This window comes from Dermochelys coriacea, chromosome 1, assembly GCF_009764565.3.
Source record: "Dermochelys coriacea isolate rDerCor1 chromosome 1, rDerCor1.pri.v4, whole genome shotgun sequence".
Classification (NCBI taxonomy): domain Eukaryota; kingdom Metazoa; phylum Chordata; order Testudines; family Dermochelyidae; genus Dermochelys; species Dermochelys coriacea.
In genome coordinates, this window is record NC_050068.2 from 266,121,496 (window position 1) to 266,142,219 (window position 20,724).

At 46.3% G+C, this 20,724-nt stretch overlaps 1 protein-coding gene across 1 annotated transcript in view; it reads right to left on the minus strand.

Moving 5' to 3' along the window:
• Positions 1-20,724, minus strand: part of ANO4 (anoctamin 4) — a 307,889-nt gene that overhangs the window by 143,416 nt on the left and 143,749 nt on the right. The window contains 1 exon segment of the mRNA XM_043491471.1: positions 1,192-1,292. Within this exon segment, the coding sequence (XP_043347406.1) occupies positions 1,192-1,292 (101 nt within the window).

The following is a 20,724-nucleotide window of genomic DNA, read 5'->3' on the forward strand; positions in this document are numbered from 1 at the left end:
AACTTGGCCCATTGTCTTAATATTTGTAGCACACTTTTTAAAATACTGTATAAATACCCTTGCAGTCGTTCATGATACAATTTACATTGTTTTTTCTTTTTAATATTAAACACACACAGAAGGGAAAGTTAAACAAGGCTAAAGAATTCTGAGGTTTGTGTTAAAATGCAGATTGAGCCTGAAAATCTGTCCTTAATTCATCTTTAATTTTCCTAATAACTAAGACTATGACAACACAACAGGATGTAGTACATAAAAGGCACATTTTCATCTCAAAATGGGGCGGAGACATCCATAGAAGTTCTCGGAGAGGCTTTACTCTGGGATCAATCACCATTTGTGACTCTGGGCTTTCTTCTCCTCTTGATCATATCAGAGTAAATCAGGAGTAACTCCCTTAAATCAGTGGAGCTGTACTGATGTAATCTCAGGAAGTGAAAGGAGAACCAGAACCTATGAAGCTTTGGGTTTGGTCCATTTAAGCCAAACACTTTACACTATTTTAACACAGTTTTTATAACAAGTAGAATAAAACTGTTTTTAATATCAGGATTGAAACCCATCATAAAAATAGTATTTGACAAGAGGGAAAAATTGGTCTGAATGACCATTTGGAATTGATTTGGCCATCAATTGCACAGAATACAATTTCTATTCCTTCAAAGAGAAATTCTATGTTTCAAAAGAAAATCTTCCATCTGAATTCCAATCTTCTATTAGATTGAATGCTTATTTATGTTCTGTATTTCCCCAACTACACACTATACAGACAGACAATTTACAGGTGCTGTACATGCCAGATACGTCCAACAGACATGCACCTTCTGTGCTGCCGTACGTACCTGGATCGTTTTGACTGACCATTGATTTCTAGGACATGTCCATTTAAAAAACAGCAGCGCACGAGTATGCAGGGGGCTTCGGCAGTGAAGGGGTTAAAGGGCCTAAGGATAGAATACCCCATAAAAATAGCTGTGCTGCTACAGGTCACCTTAATTTAAAACTGCTATTGTACTAAAATTGCAGGCAAATTAACAAGAAATATCAATGAATATGGTATCTATGTCACTCCATTTATATTTTCTAAAGATGTGAGATATTTCATTGAATAGCTTTTCCGGGTGCATTTCAGTTTTAGTTTTACACTCTCTTTACAGTAAAGCCTGAGCACAAAAATGTAACTACACCTACCTGAAAGGCATTCTTACATTCATTACTTCTGCATATCTGCCCAGGACCTCCCACGGGGCGTGCAACTTCACAAAGATGATATCACCGTTTGTTAAAGATGACTGTAACAGAAAAACAGAACAGCCACCAAGCCAAGTGAGGGCCAAAGAACAAAGAACCTTTAACGCTGGTCAATTTCCACCCACCCACAGATATGTTTCAGAATTGCAAGGGTTTCTTCTTTCCACAAATGAACATATAAAATGTTATCCTTGACATTGCTCTGATGATTTCCTTCCAATGGGCTGTCTTCCTCCAGCAAAGCATGTCCATTACAGGAGATGGGTAGGAAACAATGCAAGAAATACTCATCTGAGCCTCAAGTTTGAGTGCTTTGCTTTACATGCACTCCTAGCTTCTGCTAGCCTGAGAGAAACAGACTGAGGTTGAGGCTTGGATCTGATCCTGCCACTATAGCATACAAGGAGCCCGATTACTTCTCCCCTCTACAGGACACACGACCTCCTAACCTGGGGGTCTATGTTATACTACAGCATATATTACCATGTGTGCACGTCTATATGTTTTCATGAAAGAAAAAGAATACAGAATGACGTGGTTTTATCAGCATGTATCCCAAGAAAGGGGAAAAAATTCATGGGAAGGAGTTGTAGACCAAGCTGGATGAGCAAGCATCTTAGAGAGGTGATTAAGAAGAAGCAGAAAGCATACAGGGAGTGGAAGATGGGAGGGATCAGCAAGGAAAGCTACCTAATTGAGGTCAGAACATGTAGGGATCAAGTGAGACAGGCTAAAAGTCGAGTAGAGTTGGACCTTGCAAAGGGAATTAAAACCAAGAGTAAAAGATTCTATAGCCATATAAATAAGAAGAAAACTAAAAAGGAAGAAGTGGGGCCACTTAACACTGAGGATGGAGTGGAGGTTAAAGATAATCTAGGCATGGCCCAATATCTAAACAAATACTTTGCCTCAGTCTTTAATAAGGCTAAAGAGGATCTTGGGGATAATGGTAGCATGACAAATGGGAAGGAGGATATAGAGGTAGATATTACCATATCAGAGGTAGAAGCGAAACTGAAACAGCTTAATGGGACTAAATCGGGGGGCCCAGATAATCTTCATCCACGAATATTAAAGGAATTGGCACCTGAAATTGCAAGCCCATTAGCAAGAATTTTTAATGAATCTGTAAACTCAGGAATAGTACCGAATGATTGGAGAATTGCTAATATAGTTTCTATTTTTAAGAAAGGAAAAAAAAGTGATCCGGGTAACTACAGGCCAGTTAGTTTGACATCTGTAGTATGAAAGGTCCTGGAAAAAATTTTGAAGGAGAAATTAGTTAAGGACATTGAAGTCAATGGTAAATGGGACAAAATACAACATGGTTTTACAAAAGGTAGATCGTGCCAAACCAACCTAATCTCCTTTTTTGAAAAAGTAACAGATTTTTTAGATAAAGGAAATGCAGTGGATCTAATTTACCTAGATTTCAGTAAGGCATTTGATACCGTGCCACATGGGGAATTATTAGTTAAATTGGAGAAGATGGGGATCAATATGAACATCAAAAGGTGGATAAGGAATTGGTTAAAGGGGAGACTGCAACGGGTCCTACTGAAAGGCGAACTGTCAGGTTGGAGGGAGGTTACCAGTGGAGTTCCTCAGGGATCGGTTTTGGGACCAATCTTATTTAATCTTTTTATTATTGACCTTGGCACAAAAAGTGGAAGTGTGCTAATAAAGTTTGCAGATGATACAAAGCTGGGAGGTATTGCCAATTCGGAGAAGGATCGGGATATTATACAGGAGGATCTGGATGACCTTGTAAACTGGAGTAATAGTAATAGGATGAAATTTAATAGTGAGAAGTGTAAGGTTATGCATTTAGGGATTAATAACAAGAATTTTAGCTATAAGTTGGGGACGCATCAATTAGAAGTAACGGAAGAGGAGAAGGACCTTGGAGTATTGGTTGATCATAGGATGACTATGAGCTGCCAATGTGATATGGCTGTGAAAAAAGCTAATGCGGTTTTGGGATGCATCAGGAGAGGCATTTCCAGTAGGGATAAGGAGGTTTTAGTACCGTTATACAAGGCACTGGTGAGACCTCACCTAGAATACTGTGTGCAGTTCTGGTCTCCCATGTTTAAAAAGGATGAATTCAAACTGGAGCAGGTACAGAGAAGGGCTACTAGGATGATCCGAGGAATGGAAAACTTGTCTTATGAAAGGAGACTTAAAGAGCTTGGCTTGTTTAGCCTAACTAAAAGAAGGTTGAGGGGAGATATGATTGCTCTCTATAAATATATCAGAGGAATAAATACAGGAGAGAGAGAGGAATTATTTAACCTCAGCACCAATGTGGACACAAGAACAAATGGGTATAAACTGGCCACCAGGAAGTTTAGACTTGAAATCAGACGAAGGTTTTTAACCATCAGAGGAGTGAAGTTTTGGAATAGCCTTCCAAGGGAAGCAGTGGGGGCAAAAGATCTATCTGGCTTTAAGATTCTACTCGATAAGTTTATGGAGGAGATGATATGATGGGATAATGGGATTTTGGTAAGTAATGGATCTTTAAATATTCAGGGTAAATAGGCCTAATCCCCTGAGATGGGATATTAGATGGATGGGATCTGAGTTACTATAGAAAATTCTTTCCTGGGTATCTGGCTGGTGAATCTTGCCCATATGCTCAGGGTTTAGCTGATTGCCATATTTGGGGTCGGGAAGGAATTTTCCTCCAGGGCAGATTGGAGAGGCCCTGGAGGTTTTTCGCCTTCCTCTGTAGCATGGGGCATGGTTGACTTGAGGGAGGCTTCTCTGCTCCTTGAAGTCTTTGAACCATGATTTAAGGACTTCAATAGCTCAGACATGGGTGAGGTTTTTCATAGGAGTGGGTGGGTGAGATTCTGTGGCCTGCGCTGTGCAGGAGGTCGGACTAGATGATCAGAATGGTCCCTTCTAACCTTAGTATCTATGAATCTATGACCTTGGGCTATCTGCATTCTCCCACCTGGGGAAATTCCACAGACTGTAGAGGGGGAGGAGACCTCCCTCCTGCCCTCAATCCTTGCAATCCCTGTATCCACCATGGGATGTCAGAGTGACTATCACCCTAAGAGAATAATGTCTAGCGGTGCACAGACAGGGATGAGGGGAGGAATTCAGCTCTGCTGTTGGCCAGGAGGGAAAGCGAGGCTCTGTATGGAGAGGACATGGGAAACGTAAGGGATCTGTGGGACTGTGTGGTTGCTGGAGGACTAGACAGGGCATAAAGAGGTAATGAAGAAGAATGTCCATATTAGCTGTTAGCACCCACAATGTTAGCTGTTCACATACTTTTTAAAAGCCTGGGAAATTCCCACAGAATTACTTATAATGTAATTCATGACAGCCACAGCAGCTCTCTATTAACCATCAAAACCCACCAACATATAACCAGGAAACATGACTCGAGTTAAAGGGGACCTGTTCACTGCTGAGGATGAGGGTAATGATATGGGTGGATGGATATTCTCCAATTATTTGAATTTAATCTCTCAGATGTTAAACATTTCCTCTCATACAGGAGCCTCATAAATCTGTAAGTAGTCAAGAGAAATAAAATGTTTCCTTTATCGGATGTGGTTTGTTTCACTGACCTCCTGCAATGTGATTGCATCAGTTTTTATCTGTAGAAAATCTATATAAAACACATTTGGAGGGTTTCAGGCTTCTTCTGAGGAAGAGGATGAGTGGGAAATTATTCATATAAAAGTCATTCTCACAGTAGTTATGAACAATTAAAATTCATGAGGAAAAAAAGTTAGAAATTCTAAAAGAAAAAAAGAAAAGTGGATGCAAAACAAGGGAAATAAAAAAAGAAATGCAGCTTTCTTCTACACTGAAGAGAGAAAATAGGTCCTAATAAAATACCTGACAGAAAATATCCAGTGAATCATCTTAGCTACAAAAATATTTCAATGGATAGCTTCTGTTAATCTTCTCTTCATTAGGGTAGTAATTAAATACTGTCTCTCTCTACTTCTAAGTGCTTTTTCTGTGCTTCATCTGTGGCTTTCTCCTCCAGTATATAATTAGTGAGTAGGTGGTATATATGCTTAGTACCATGTTTACACAGTTGCAGAGAAGCAACAGATAATGGTGAGTTGCTGTCAATTTAGATCGCCAATCTTTATGAAAAATCAAAAGCATTTATTGATGATAATATTCAGCATCAACCTACAGGTCACATCTTTCTTTGGAGGCCTGTACCACAAATACATTTTTCCACCCCCAACCTTTTCCGCAACCAAATCTTTCCTTTTCACTGGTTGGGCCAAGTTTACTGAGATCAGTTTCCAAACCTGGAGACCCTAATAGAATATTGAAAGCTTGCATCCCGATGCTCAAACTGACATTTTGACATGTCGAATGGGCATTTACATGCCTAAATACTGAAATGTGCACCCAAATGCAGGATTAATGTGGCATTCACTGGGCCCACATTTGAAAATTGAGTTGAAGTCTCCTGTTGCCCAATCCAGTACAGAGCGCTAAGAAAGTACAGCAGAGCAGCCCCAGGCAAATCTCAGTCTTCCCTGCAATCCCTCCCCTCCACACATACAACTACTTAGAAAGCTATATAAAAAGGGAATTTCCAGACCGCCCTTGGGAGGAAGCAATAACTCACCCCAGCCTTCCCAAGGTTTTGGCCATGTGGCCCTTAGAAAGCGATATTTAACGACACCTATACCTGCATTTTTCATGAGTAAATGTATTGAGCTTGATTCACTTTTAATGTTGCTGCACCTCTGGGGAATGCAGCCTCAAGGGAGGTGAGTTAGTGTTTTCACTGCCTCCTCCCTCAAGTTTCTGCTGCCTAGAGAGGGCAACTTTTCTTCCCACTGGGACATTACAAGATCTCCAGACATGAGCAGGGATGTCTTGAATCAATGGACTTCCTGGCTGCACTGGCCACACAGCCCCAGTCAGTCAGTCCCACCCAATTTTCAGGCCGTGCAAACTCTCCATGAGCTCCCTAGTAGAGGAGAAGTTGGCAGCTGCTTTTCACAGTGAATTTCCAACTTTGGGAGCTGTGTGCCTCAACCATGCCAGGGAAAGCCATGGTAAAGCAGGGTGAATTTAGCCCTTTTCCTTTATTACTTGATATAAAATAAATGATCTTTATTAGCATGAAAAACATGAAGTACTCAAATCACTCCAATCCAAAAATCAAGTCTCTTGCACGAGACTGCTTTTTTCCCCCACATTATTGACACAAAAAAATAATACAACAGTCCTCTGTGACACACTGAAACAATATTTATCAACAGGAACAGTCAACTGGAAAGCAATGGGAAGACGATAAACAAATACAAACCTCGGCAATGAAACTCATGGGAATAGGAAAGAGATAGGGAGCATATATCACTTCTTTGGATGAGAGCCGGGGCACTAGTGACTGAAAGTTGTCACCAGATGATATCTGTCTGGTGGTCAGTGTTAAAATGAGTTGGTACTCTCAATCCAATCTTTAGAGGAGAATAAAAATATCTTTCTCTTAGTACTTCAGAAAGGCCCAAACTGAATGGCCAGGGAGACTTAATTAGTACAGCTGGTCAGGAGAAGAAAAATGGTCTTTTCATCTAAAAACAAACAACAAAATCCCACACAAGCAAAAGACAACCCTTTATTTTGGTTGAAAACTCAAAATTGGGGCCAATTGTTTTTTTAAACCTCAAAAATTTTAGTGGCAAGCAGACACTTTCACTAAAATTTTTCTCTAGTTGAAAACCCAATTTTCTATTAAAAAAAACCAGCTCTGACCAATCCTTTAAATTATCCTCTTCATTTAAATCTAAATGCTTCCAGTTCCATCCTCCAAAACAGGCCAGCATGGAAACTTTCATTGCTTCTGCGTAGCGCAAATAATGGGTTTCAGTCTTCAATGCCATCAACCTACTAACTTGTCACAAGCATTAAATTCGTTGTCTTTTTCTTTTCTTTTTTTTAAAATGGAAAATAGAACTGGCTTAGAATGATCAGATTCTTTTATCCTTGAAAGTAAATCTTAGAAAAATGTTTGAAAATTGTATCAAGAAGTTTCCACAATTTGCATGATACCCTCAATTATTTACTAAAATTCTTTTCTACACTAGGAGCATTTTGCTGGTACAGTTATGCGGTGTTACAAAGTTCCTCATCTGCCTTGGTGGGTCCTGCGCTTATTGGCGGATTTGCTCACCTCAGAGATTCACAGCAGCCCCCAGTTTGGCCACTTTTGTTAGTGGCTCAAACCTGCCGTCCACTCAGCTAACCTCATCACTGGCCAGCTTGGGGAAAGGGAAGAGAACAATCCCCGCAGTCTCTGCTGACCCACCTAGTGGGTCAGGGGATAGGCCAGGGACCTTCCCCTCTGGTGGAACCCACAGTCCAGGTCACCTCCTCTTGTCTCAGATAAGGAGTTGGTGGGATGGGGGGAACCCAGGCCCACCCTCTACTCCATGTTCCAGCCCAGGGCCCTGTGGATTGCAGGGTGTACAGTGTCTACAGTGTCTCTTGTAACAGCTGCATGACAGCTACAACTCCCTGGGCTACTTCCCCATGGCCTCCTCCCAACACCTTCTTCATCCTCACCACAGGACCTTCCTCCTGGTGTCTGATAACGCTTGTACTTCTTAGTCCTCCAGCAGTATGCCTTCTCACTCTCAGCTTCTTACACCTATTGCTCCCAGCTCCTCACACGTGCCTCCCTAACTGAAGTGAGGTCCTTTTTAAAACCAGGTGCCCTGCTTAGCCTGCCTGTCCTAACTGATTCTGGTAGCTTCTTAATTGGCTCCAGGTGTCCTAATTAGCCTGCCTTAATTGGTTCCAGCAACTTCCTGATTGTTCTGGAACAACCCATTATCTTACTTAGGAAAAAGGAACCTATTTTACCTGGGACCAATAGCTCTCCCTTCTATTGCTCTCCTGTAGCCCTCTGGCCTGGAGGGAGAAGGAGGTAAAGGGCTCCTGCTCCTGCTCCTGCTCCTGCTGCTCCCCTGGCTAGGCCCCCTTCTCTGCTACCTGGTTGCTTGCCAGCTGCTGGACCCCCCCATTCTTAGGGCTGCTACTACTTCAACTGCAGCCCCTTGGGGGGGGGCTGCTGGCCCGCTCCCCAGAGGAGGGGAGTGAGGGACCCCAACCCCAGCCATTGCTGTTGTGGACACCACCACCACCACCACCTGAGAGGGGTCCTTTCTGCCTGCCTGGACCACCACCTGGAGTTCCTGGAGCAGCTGCTGTGGAGTCCGCTGCCTGGAGCTGCTGAAGCCCCGAGGAGGAGAAGAAGGGGACCATCTACCAGTGGGGGAGCACCTAGAGACTTTGCAGACCACTGTGGAGGGGGCCTTGTGAACCGAGTATCTTTCGAACTGTGCTCGTGTGGTGTGTGTGTCTTGACTGTGTTTGTGGGGACACAGAGGGTATGGCGTGGAGCTGCCCCCTGATCCATCTGTTCCCCACAACCCCCACCACCATCACTGCCCCCTCAACCACCCCCACTGGCTGCTTACCAATTGCCTCAGCTCCTGCCTCTGGACTCAGCTGCTTGCTTGGCTTGCCATGCCCTATTTCCACCATTTGGGCCAGAAGCAGCAGCCACCCCACACTGACTTTGTGCAAGCACATGTAGGAGCATGTGCCCCCCCCCCCGCCCTGCTCACCTCAGTTTTGCCCTTTGCTACCTGCCCCATTTGCCCCTTGCAGCCTTTTGCCCCCCCTTTTTGCCCCAGTCCCCCTTACTAGCTTCAGTTTGTTTGCCCCACCCGTTCCCCTCTGCAGCCTTTGAAGCTAGCCCCTTGGTTTCCCTGTCCTAACTTCAGCCTGCTTAGCCCCTTGCTCAATGCGCACATGCCCCCTCCCATGTGCTTGTGCCACTCCCCATTTTAGTTTAAACCCTCTTCACTGCACCCCCAATGCTGTTGTATCCCCTCCTCCCCTAGTGCAGCTAGAGGAGCTGGAATCCCACCCAGTGTTGGTCATTGATCCCTAACCTCTGATTGCCCCTCCGTCCAGCCTGCCCCCTTTGGCGCCCTCCTTCCCTGCCTGCAGCCTAGCGGGGAGGAGTGGTTGACCTGCTTCTCCTTTCCCCTTCTCCTTCTAGTGTCTCCCCTTCCCTCCCTGCTCACGATGCCGGGGGCCAAGATGGGTGGGGCCTGTTGAGGCGATGGCCAGTGCCATGCAGCCAGGACCCGAGCCACTAGGGGCACCCCTGGTTGGTGTGGAGCAATCTACCTCCTTCCCGGGTGATAGTCCACCTCCTGATGCTGTGGCTGCCAAACCCACCATAGAGCCTGCACCCAGCATTGCTGAAAGCCCCCTCCCTATCCCCCGAACCCTTGAGCCTGACCGGGAGGTGCCACCAGCCAGCTGCTTGGCTTCTGGAGCCCAGACTCTCACCTCTGCCCCTGCCCGATGCCAACCCTGTCCCTATCCCCTCCACCTCCTACGATGTTATTGCTGCCCCTGGGGCTGTCTCCTTCCCTTTTCCAGCAAATGACCCCCAGGGCGCGGCCTTTGTGTTTCCCTGTCCCAATTCACTAGGGGCTGCTATCTTCCCTCCGCTGTCCCCTATTTCCCCAGGGTTCGAGGCGGGCCACGTGGCGCCAGTCCATTGGGCACCCTATCGGGGGTCCACACCTTGCCTACCCGTCTCGGTGGGCCATGGGGCTGTGCCAGGAGCCCTGTTAGGAGATGACCAGGAGACAGTAATCCCACCCCCCCACGCACTGCAAGAGGAGATGCGAGAGTTGTTAGAAGACGTCCGTGGCTCCCGCAACAAGGTACAGCTTGCTCTCCAGTGATGGGCGGGACGGGGTGCTTTCATCAGATCCTCAGGGCCGCAAGGGCCCTTATGGGAGAGGGAAAAAGGACCAGGAAGCTGGCTACTGCAGCCTACCAGCAGGTCTGCAGCTTCCGTGACCCGTTACTCACCTACGGGGTAGGTCACAGTTTGCTGCGTGGCCCAATGGGTTCCACAAGCATCCTGCCGGCACGGATTCCCCCCCAGCCCTCCTCATGGCACTGCTCATCATTGCAGCATTGAACACCCAGGGCTGTAGGATGGGTCTCCGCAGATGCCAGGTGCTCTCCTTCCTTTGGGGGGGGTACTCTGTGGTTTTCCTGCAGGAGACCCATACGGATCCGGCCGCCGAAGACAGCTGGTGGCTGGAATGGAGGGAGAGGGTCTACTTTAGCCATCTCACAGTTCATACAGCTGGAGTGGGGACCCTGTTCTCCCCCAACCTACAGCCCGAGGAGCAGGGGATCGCCGAGGTTGTGCCGGGCCACCTGCTGCCCCTCCGAGTCCATATGGAGGGGCTCGTGGTCAACTTCGTTAACATTTATGCCCCGACATCGGGCCTGGAGTAGTTGTGATTCTATCAGCAGGCATCCGCCTTCCTCGGCGCCTTGGATCCTCACAAGTGCCTGCTCCTGGGCGGGAACTTCAACACCACCCTCGAGGAGGGGGACCGCTCGGGGACTGAGCAGTGCCCGGCCGCCACGGACTTCCTCCGGGAGATGATGGAACATCACTCCCTGGTGGACGTATGGCGCGACCACCACCCAGATGACATTTCCATGTTCACCTTTGTCCGGGTGGAGGCCCATCAGTTGTGCCACTCGTGGTTGGACCACATTTATTTATCACACTTCCACCTTTCACGAGCCCACTCCTCCAGCACGCGGCCAGCCCCATTCTCTGACCATCATTTAGCTACCGTGACGGCCTCCCTCTATGCAGAGAGGCTGGGGCTGGCCTATTGGCATTTCAACAACAGCTTGTTGGAGGATGTGGGCTTCATGGCATCCTTCCAAGAGTCCTGGCTGGCCTGGCGAGGGCAGCAGTATGCCTTTCCCTTGGCGCGGCGGTGGTGGGACCTGGGGAAGGTGTGTGCCCAGCTTTTCTGCCGTGACTACATCTGGGGCACCAGCCGACGGAGGGATGTAGCGATAGAGCAGTTGGACCGGGAGGTCTTAGAGCTGAAGAGGCATCTGGCTGCCAGCCCCGATGATCTGCCCATCTGCAAAGCGTGCTGGGAGAAGCGGGAGGAACTCTGGACCCTCGAGGACCATTGGGCCCGGGATGCCTTTGTTCAATCCCGCATCCGTCTCCTTTGGGAGATGGATCACGGCTCCCGCTTCTTCTACGTCCTGGAGAAAAGGAGGGGGGCCAAGAAACATGTCACCTGCCTTCTGGCAGAAGACGGCACCCCCCTCACGGATCTGGTGGAGATGTGTGGGAGGGCAAGAGCCTTCTACGCAGGCCTTTTCTCCCCGGATCTGATCGATCCTAACGTTTGCAGAGTGCTCTGGGAGGAACTCCCTACGGGCGACTGAGACCGGCTAGAGCTGCCTCTCCCTCTGGCCAAATTCTCAGAAACCCTCCACCACATGCCCACCAATAAATCTCCGGGCATGGACGGGCTGACCATGGAGTTCTACCGCGTGTTCTGGGACGTCCTCGGCCCAGACCTCGTCACCATCTGGGCCGAGTCTTTGCAGAGCGGTGTCCTCCCTCTTTCGTGCAGGCGAGCCCTGCTCGCCGTATTGCCAAAGAAGGGGTACCTCCGCGACTTACGAAACTGGCATCCCATCTCACTCCTCAGCACAGACTACAAAGTCGTGGCAAAAGCGATCTCGCTGCAGCTAGGGTCCGTGCTGGCAGACATGGTCCAGCCAGACCAGACCTATACCATCCCGGGCCGCAGCATCTTTGACAACCTATTTCTGGTCCAAGACCTTTTGGAACTCGGGTGTAGGGATGGTCTGTTGTTCGTTCTCCTGTCCTTGGATCAGGAGAAGGCATTCGACAGGGTGGACCATGGGTATCTCCTGAGCACTCTGCAGGCGTGTGGCTTCGGACCCCAGTTTGTGAGTTTTCTCCGGGTTCTGTATGCCTCTGCAGAGTGTCTGGTCAGGTTCACTGGACCCTGACTGAACCGGTCAGCTTTAGGCGAGGAGTACGCCGGGGTGCCCCCTCTCAGGCCAGCTGTACGCTCTGGCGATCGAGCCCTTCCTCGGTCTCCTCCGAAGGAGGTTGACAGGGTTGGTGCTGTGGGAGCTGGAGCTGCAGCTGGTCCTGTCGGCGTACGCTGTTGACGTGTTCCTCATGGTCTAGGACCCGGGCGACTTGGCGCAAGTGGAGGCTTGCCAGGCCATCTATTTGGCAGCCTCCTCCGCCTGGGTCAAGAGCTCTGGCCTGGTGGTCGGGGATGGCTGGCAGGCGAGCTCCCTCCCACCCACGCTTCAGGCCATCCAGTGGAGCGCAGGTCCACTGCTCTATCTCAGCGTTTACCTTTCTGCCACGCATCCCTCTCCGCCAGAGAACTGGCGCAATTTAGAGGACAGGGTGATAGAGCGGCTCCGGAAATGGACAGGACTACTCCGGTATCTCTCCCTTTGAGGGAGAGCACTGGTGCTTAATCAACAAGTCCTGTCCATGCTCTGGTACCAGCTCAACACCCTGGTCCCGGCCCTGGCCAACCTCCAGACATTGATTCTGGAGTTCTTTTTGCCAGGACTACACTGGGTCCCTGCAGGGGTTCTCCATCTACCCCTAGAGAAGGGAGGGCAGGGCCTGAAGTTTCTGCACACCCAGGTCCATGTCTTCTGCCTCCAGACCCTGCAAAGGCTCCTTTATGGTGCAGGTAGTTCAGCGTGGAGCATACTGGTGCACGCCTTTCTGCACTGCTTCCGAGGGCTCCGATACGACCGGCAGCTCCTTTATCTCCATCCGAGAGGTCTTCTGCGAGACCTCTCCGGGCTGCCGGTCTTCTACCAGGACCTCCTCCGAACCTGGAAACTGCTTTCAATGACCAGGTCCATGGCGGCCACTGAGGGGGCAGATCTCCTCATGGAGCCCTGCTACACAACCCCCAACTTCGCGTGCAGGTGGCGGAGTTCCCCTCGGTGCACCGAGGTTGGTCCTGGCAGAAGTCACAAGAGTCTGAGACCTCCTGGACTACGACCGGGGAGACTGGCTGGATCCCCCGACGCGCTCTCAGCGCATGGGGCTCTCCAGACCTCGTACTCCCCAGCGCATATTTGAGGAAGTGAGGGTTACTTTGCCACCTGCTCTCAGGTTTACCTTGACCGGGTCCTGCACGAGGGCACGCCCCATCCATCCCAGGCCTGCCGGACCTTTTCATTGGGCCCCTACCCCGTGGACCCAACCGACCCTCCTGCCCCTTCACCGTGAGCCGGTTGCATGAGCTGCACCGCGCCAAGGAAACATCTATACATGCTTGTGCTCCACACCCTTCACGCCCTCACCTTCGTGTCCCACCCCGATACAAAATGGCGGGACCTCCTGCCACCTTTGGAGGGTGAGGAGTCCCGGTGGGTCAGCCTATATTCCACCTTGGTCCCAAGGCCCGCTGGGGATATCAGTTGGCGGCTCCTTCATGGAGCTGTGAGCACGGGCTTGTACTTGGTGTGGGTCACCCCTATCCTAGATATCTGCCCCTTTTGCAGCGTGAGGGAAACCCTGGCACACACATCTGGAGTGTGCCAGGCTGCAGCCCCTATTCCGACTCCTCACAAATATTTTATTATGTTTTTGGTTGCACTTTCCCCCTCACCTTCTTATTTATGCACTCCCTATCCGCAGCCCCACAAAGTCACGGGATCTCCTGGTCAACCTCCTCCTGGCCTACCTAAAATGGCCATGTATAAAACCAGAATGACGAGGTTGGCCAATGGAGTCTCCTGTGACTGTGGGGCCTATTTCCGATCCTCCATCCATTCACGTATCCAGGCAGAGTTCCTCAGGGTGGCGTCCACTGACTCCCTTGATGCCTTTTGAGGAGCAGTGGGCCCTGTGCGGGGTTCTCTGCTCCGTGTCCCCATCCGGTTCCCTTCATTTGACCCTTTGACCACACTCCTGTTCCTGTTATTTCATTAGTTGTCCCCCGTATTTATTCGGTGTCCAGGTCCTGTGGATCCCCCTGTTAGGCTGGGGGGGAAATCGTTTAGCAGTGGACAGGGGCGGGCCCGCCCACTTCCTGGATCCCAATAGGATCACTGTCCTGTAGCCCTCTGGCATGACCCTGTCACAATGGGAAGAGTTGAAAAGGCTATACCCTCTAATATAAACACTGCTATATGGGATAAAAGCGCTTACACCATTATAGCTTACCGTTTCCCCCGAACTGCATAAGATATACTGGTAGAAGCACAGTTCCATGGGTTATAACTGCTTCCCCACTAGAGCTTTTAACAGCATTGGTTAAAAAAAAAAAAAAGTCACTCCCACAACTGTTAAACTTTATGTGTAAACCAGGTCTAAATAAACTGATATGAATGGTGCTGAGTTATCACAGTGATAGGCACCCTAGGCCTAGATAATGACAGAAAGACAGAGTTGCTCCTGCTGAGACCATTATGCAATAAGTAGAAGTTCTGTTATTTTCTTTGTTGGGCCTATCCTGTAGTAGGTGACTTCTGGGTATTCTTCTGGCTCTGTCAATCTGTTTCTTCACTTCAGCAGGTGGGTATTGTAGTTGTAAGAATGCATGATAGAGATCTTGTAGGTGTTTGTCTCTGTCTGAGGAGTTGGAGCAAATGCGGTTATATCGTAGAGCTTGGCTGTAGACAATGGATCGTGTGGTATGATCTGGATGAAAGCTAGAGGCATGTAGGTAGGAATAGAGGTCAATAGGTTTCCGATATAGGGTGGTGTTTATGTGCCCATCGGGTATTAGCACCGTAGTGTCCAGGAAGTGGATCTCTTGTGTGGACTGATCCAGGCTGAGGTTGATGGTGGGATGGAAATTGTTGAACTCATGATGGAATTCCTCAAGGACTTCTTTTCCATGGGTCCAGATGATGAAGATGTCATCAATGTAGCGCAAGTAGAGTAAGAAAATAACAGAACGCCACTAGCCATCACCTTCAGCCCCCAACTAAAACCTCTCCAACGCATCATCAAGGATCTACAACCTATCCTGAAGGACGACCCATCACTCTCACAGATCTTGGGAGACAGGCCAGTCCTTGCTTACAGACAGTCCCCCAACCTGAAGCAAATACTCACTAGCAACCACACACCACAAAACAGAACCACTAACCCAGGAACCTATCCTTGCAACAAAGTCCGTTGCCAACTGTGTCCACATATCTATTCAGGGGACACCATCATAGGGCCTCATCACATCAGCCACACTATCAGAGGCTCATTCACCTGCGCATCTACCAATGTGATATGCCATCATGTGCCAGCAATGCCCCTCTGCCATGTACATTGGTCAAACTGTACAGTCTCTACGTAAAAGAATAAATGGACACAAATCAGACGTCAAGAATTATAACATTAAAAAACCAGTCGGAGAACACTTCAATCTCTCCGGTCACTCGATTACAGACCTGAGGGTGGCTATCCTTCAAAAAAAAAAAACTTAAAAAACAGACTCCAACAAGAGACTGCTGAATTGGAATTAATTTGCAAACTGGATATAATTAACTGAGGCTTGAATAGATACTGGGAATGGATGAGTCATTACACAAAGTAAAACTATTTCCCCATGTTATTTCTCCCCCCCCACTCCACCCCCTGCCCCCCACTGTTCCTCAGATGTTCTTGTTAACTGCTGGAAATCGCCTACCTTGCTTGTCACTATGAAAGGTTTTCCTCCTTCCCCCCCCCCCCCGCTGCTGGTGATGGCTCATCTTAAGTGATCACTCTCCTTACAGTGTGTATGATAAAACCCATTGTTTCATGTTCTCTGTGTGTGTATATAAATCTCCCCACCGTATTTTCCACCAAATGCATCCGATGAAGTGAGCTGTAGCTCACGAAAGCTTATGCTCAAATAAATGCATTAGTCTCTAAGGTGCCACAAGTACTCCTTTTCTTTCTGCAAATACAGACTAACATGGCTGCTACTCTGAAACCTATATAAGCAACGTGTCATCTAATTCTGTTCAGTGGAGGTCTAATTGACACAATGCTTAAATACCACCAACAGCAGACCAACTCACAACATTGCTAACACCCGTGGAACTGACTATGTTGTTAGCAACAGGGACAGATGTTTGAAAACTTGCCCTAGTGTAGACAAAGCTTGAGGGGGCTGATTTGAGCAAAAAGTTAGGCCAGGCCGTTTGCCCGAAGTAAGAGTAAGATCTCCATATCTGAGTCTACCGTACAGCAATACAATTTGTAGTATGAAACAAAGGGCTGCACGTTCCTTAGATTCAAGGAACAACAAAAGAACCTTTTAAATTGATTACTGTCACTTCAGATGCACTTGCCATGAAAAAAGTAGATACTACTGTGAAACAATACAGAGTTATTATCAGTGAAGCTGAAACAAGACCCCTGCCTGGGATAATGCTTCCTAGAGAATGGAGGCGGATGAGACATAAATAGTCCTATGGGAGAGTTTTGCATGGCTGTGGTCTAACTTTCAGACGTTTCAAGGGACACCATAACAGCCAGCATTGAATGAATATGGATTTGAGGCATCTGGGACAGAAACCTGCAACGATTAAAATATCTATTTTTTCTTGTTTCAGAGTAGCAGCCGTGTTAGTCTGTATTTGCAAAAAGAAAAGGAGTACTTGTGGCACCTTAGAGACTAACAAATTTATTAGAGCATAAGCTTTCGTGAGCTACAGCTCACTTCATCGGATGCATTTTTTCTTGATTTCAATGGATTTACATTAGGGTAACAGAGTTAGGGTTTCTTCTGAACTGAAAGGCACTATAGGAATTTGAAATATTAACTATGTGAAGGTTTACAAAGGCATATACCTAAAATCCAAATGGACATGAACAAGAAGATGGCTTTTTATACACCTGCAAACATATTTATTTGATTGGGATGCTTCCCAGGGGTAACCAGGGTTGTGCCTCACCACCACCTGCCTGTAGGGTGAAGAAGTCTTGTCTGTGCCTGCTGTGGGTCAGCTCCCTGACTCCACCAGCCTTTGGCAACCCAAGCACTGCCTTTTAGGTGTCTGCAGGCCTTGCCCTCTCTGTACAGGTTAACGATGGGCTCCCTGCATTCCCTGTAGTGTCTAGCCCCTTATCCATTGAACACTCACAGAATTACGAGGCCTGCTGTTCCCAAAGGGACAGTACACCACAGCTTACTAGTTTTACCTTAAAACACAATTCTGCATAACACTCAGCACTTAGATATATGTATAGTGAAAACAAGAACAAGTTTATCACAGAACAGAGATTCAAGTGAGAGTGAGTAAGGAATATTGGAAACAAATGGTTACATATAAAACAAAATCATAGCACATTCTAAAGAAAAGGAGTACTTGTGGCACCTTAGAGACTAACAAATTTATTAGAGCATAAGCTTTCGTGAGCTACAGTTCACAGCTGTAGCTCACAAAAGCTTATGCTCTAATAAATTTGTTAGTCTCTAAGGTGCCACAAGTACTCCTTTTCTTTTTGCGAATACACACTAACACGGCTGCTACTCTGAAACATTCTAAAGAGTACATTTAACTAACAAGGCATTCCCCTATCTCCTACAAGATAGCTTACCCCAAGTTCTTTCGCCAGTGTTTTCAACCACTCTTCTCATAGGACCAATCCCATTGACATTTGTCATCAGAGACTGAAGGAATCTCTAGGGGTTAATCTGTGCCTCAGATATATAGTTTCAAAAATTCATTGTATTACCCTGCACAGAATAACTCCTGCTGTTTACCTCTTCCTGTTAATTTCCTATCTTTGAAGTGTCCACAATCCTTCATTAGCATTTGGCTCAGACTTGTGAGTGGAAGCCCATTGTGAACAATACAATATTTAATTTGCATGTAAACAGACAGGTAAACATTCCTTATCGGAAAGAGAACCCGTTTTTCACATTTGTTAGTGACTAGTCCCTAGACATAAACCATACGAACACATTTTCAGTGTATATACATAACTCCCTATACAATATTCATACATACATTTCACAATGATATTGATGACCAGTGTGACACTGGCTTTTATTAGAGACTTCACATGACAGTCTGGTGAACTAGAATGTAAATACCAGACCCAGGGGATTCCTGTAATCCTTTTGCACACCTTATGCCCTCTGTCAGTTGGCATCAAGAGGTCCCTGGGGCACACTGATATCAAACTAAACCTTTTCAGATGAGGAAACAATGATATATTAAAACACTAACTTTTCATTTTGTACAGTGGGAGCTGTAAGCATCCAAACCTTGTGTTTGATACTGCTAAGGGCTAAATCTCTCAAATGCCCTATATTACTTTTAGCACCACAGTCAGGGAACATTAATTTCTACAGATGTAGCAGACTTTATCAGAGGACTTTCTCTGTGATATGTACCAAATGTAGAGAATGAAAACAACTCTTCACCATTTCAGACATATTTCACATTAGTCAGTTTCTGAAGAAGGAAATACACCTAGTGAATTGCCTATTAAATATTCATAGTTGCTTTTAGAGGCATTGTAGATGTTATTGAAGAAACATTGCTTTTTAATTGAAAAAGGTCATTTATTTTCTCTCCAACAATTATTCTTACAAATTTAACAAAAACAAATACACACAAAGATTTCAGACAGAATTATTTTAGCTTTATCTTATGACAAAAAGGGATCTATTGTACTACCTTAAACATTAAACAATAGACAGCTGAAGTTAGTCACTTAGACCTCGACTGTCCAAGCTGCTTTGCATAGGGTGAACCCCATTAAAGTCAACAGGGCTGTGCGTGAGCGAAAGCCAGGGTCTACGCAACACAAAACAGCTTGCAGGATTGGGGCCTTAGACTCTTTTCTGCCCTTCTTTGTTGCATGATGCAGAGAAGAGTAAAACTACCAAAAAACACACCAGAGGTTGAGCTATCTCTAGATGGGAGGAAAGATGGCTTTGGAGAATACCTGTCTGTACTGTGTCTGTACAAAAACTCTGTAAGGATGGGCTGACTCATGTGTCTGTTCCTGTCCCACTTTTCTTTTGACTCAGGACTTTGTTTATCTGACTTAGCAGCTGTGCTGCCCCTGGGATTGCTGGACCTGGTGATATTTTGAGGAGCTGTCTTTTGACACTTAATTTTAAATTGTTTAACTTGCTATGTTCCAAATCTATCCAAAGACCCTTTCAGTCTTCTTCAGTTGGTAGCTAGCCATCTTCCCTTTCCTCTTCTCCACTATGGCTGGGATTCACAAAGGTTTTTAGGCACCTAGATCCCATTGATTTCAATGGGAATTAGGCACCTAAGCACCTCAGTGAATTCCACCCTATGTCAACAGCAGAACATACTCATTTAAAAAGACTACCATAGTAGATTTACAAGCAGCTGTGACATACAGACTACTAATGGTGCACAAACATTTCAATGCACTGCAGGAATCTGTAAACTTGATTGATACAAATCAGGAGAGGGACTCTCAAAAATCTGCAGAGTAAATGGCAGAGTTTTTGTGAGCACTCAGGATATCAGTGAAATGATTCTAAAGCAAAATGAAATGGTAGGAATAGGCTTGACTCATTTGGATGATATCTGACTATAACTGTCTAAAAAAATTCAATTTAATTCTTTTGAGAAGGTCCCTCATTAAAAAAAATTCTCCCTATAACAGAATATACCCTTGCATTCATATCTTACATGCTATAATAATAAATAATAATAATCTTTGTTCAAGTATCCTTGAGGAGTATCATCTGAAAACTCATAACTTGCTGATCAGTAATGTCCTGATAAAATATGTGTGGCAGCACTGTATGTGAAGTTATTACATCCCCCTGTAGGATGTTATTAACACATATTCTAAGCCTGTCCTAAACAAAGGAATGTGTGCTTAATTTGTCTTAATTTGCACTTAAGCAGTAAACAGAGTCATCAAGCAGGAAGGAAAAACAAAAGAAGCTCAAACAGGTGGAAAAAAAACCCAGTAGGAAACATCCGTCCACATAGACTTTTTGTCTCCTGGTTCTCAGATGGAAATATTTTTCAAAGAGGGACTAAAAACTATAAAAGGAGGGTCAAACACCCCAAGATACCACATCCCTCTCTCTTCCCCTGCCCATCACATTCTCTTAACCTGAGAAGACACAGGAAACAGCTGTTGGCTCTGGGGGAGAGGTCCTAACCTGAAGAGGTTGGTCAGTAATCTTGCTGGAAGCATGTGATAAGAAATTTTGCTTGAATCAAATATAGTTTGTTAAGTTAGCACCTAGAAAGTATTTTATCTTTATTTTTCTTGTAACCATTTCCGACTTTTATGCCTCATTATTTGTACTCACTTAAAATCTCTCTTTGTAGCTAATAAGATTATTTTATCTAATCCAGTGTATTTAAATTGAAGTGTCTGAGTAACCCCATTTGAGATAACAAGTTAGTGTATATTATCCCCTTAAAGGAATAATAGACAATACATTTGGACTGTCCAGAAAAGGGTAGTAACAAAAAAACAAACATACATTTCTGGGGGAAAGTCTGGAACGGGGGATATGTTGGGATCATCCTGCAGTATAACCAAAGTTGGTGGAGAGCCAAGGGTGTGACTGGCAGGCT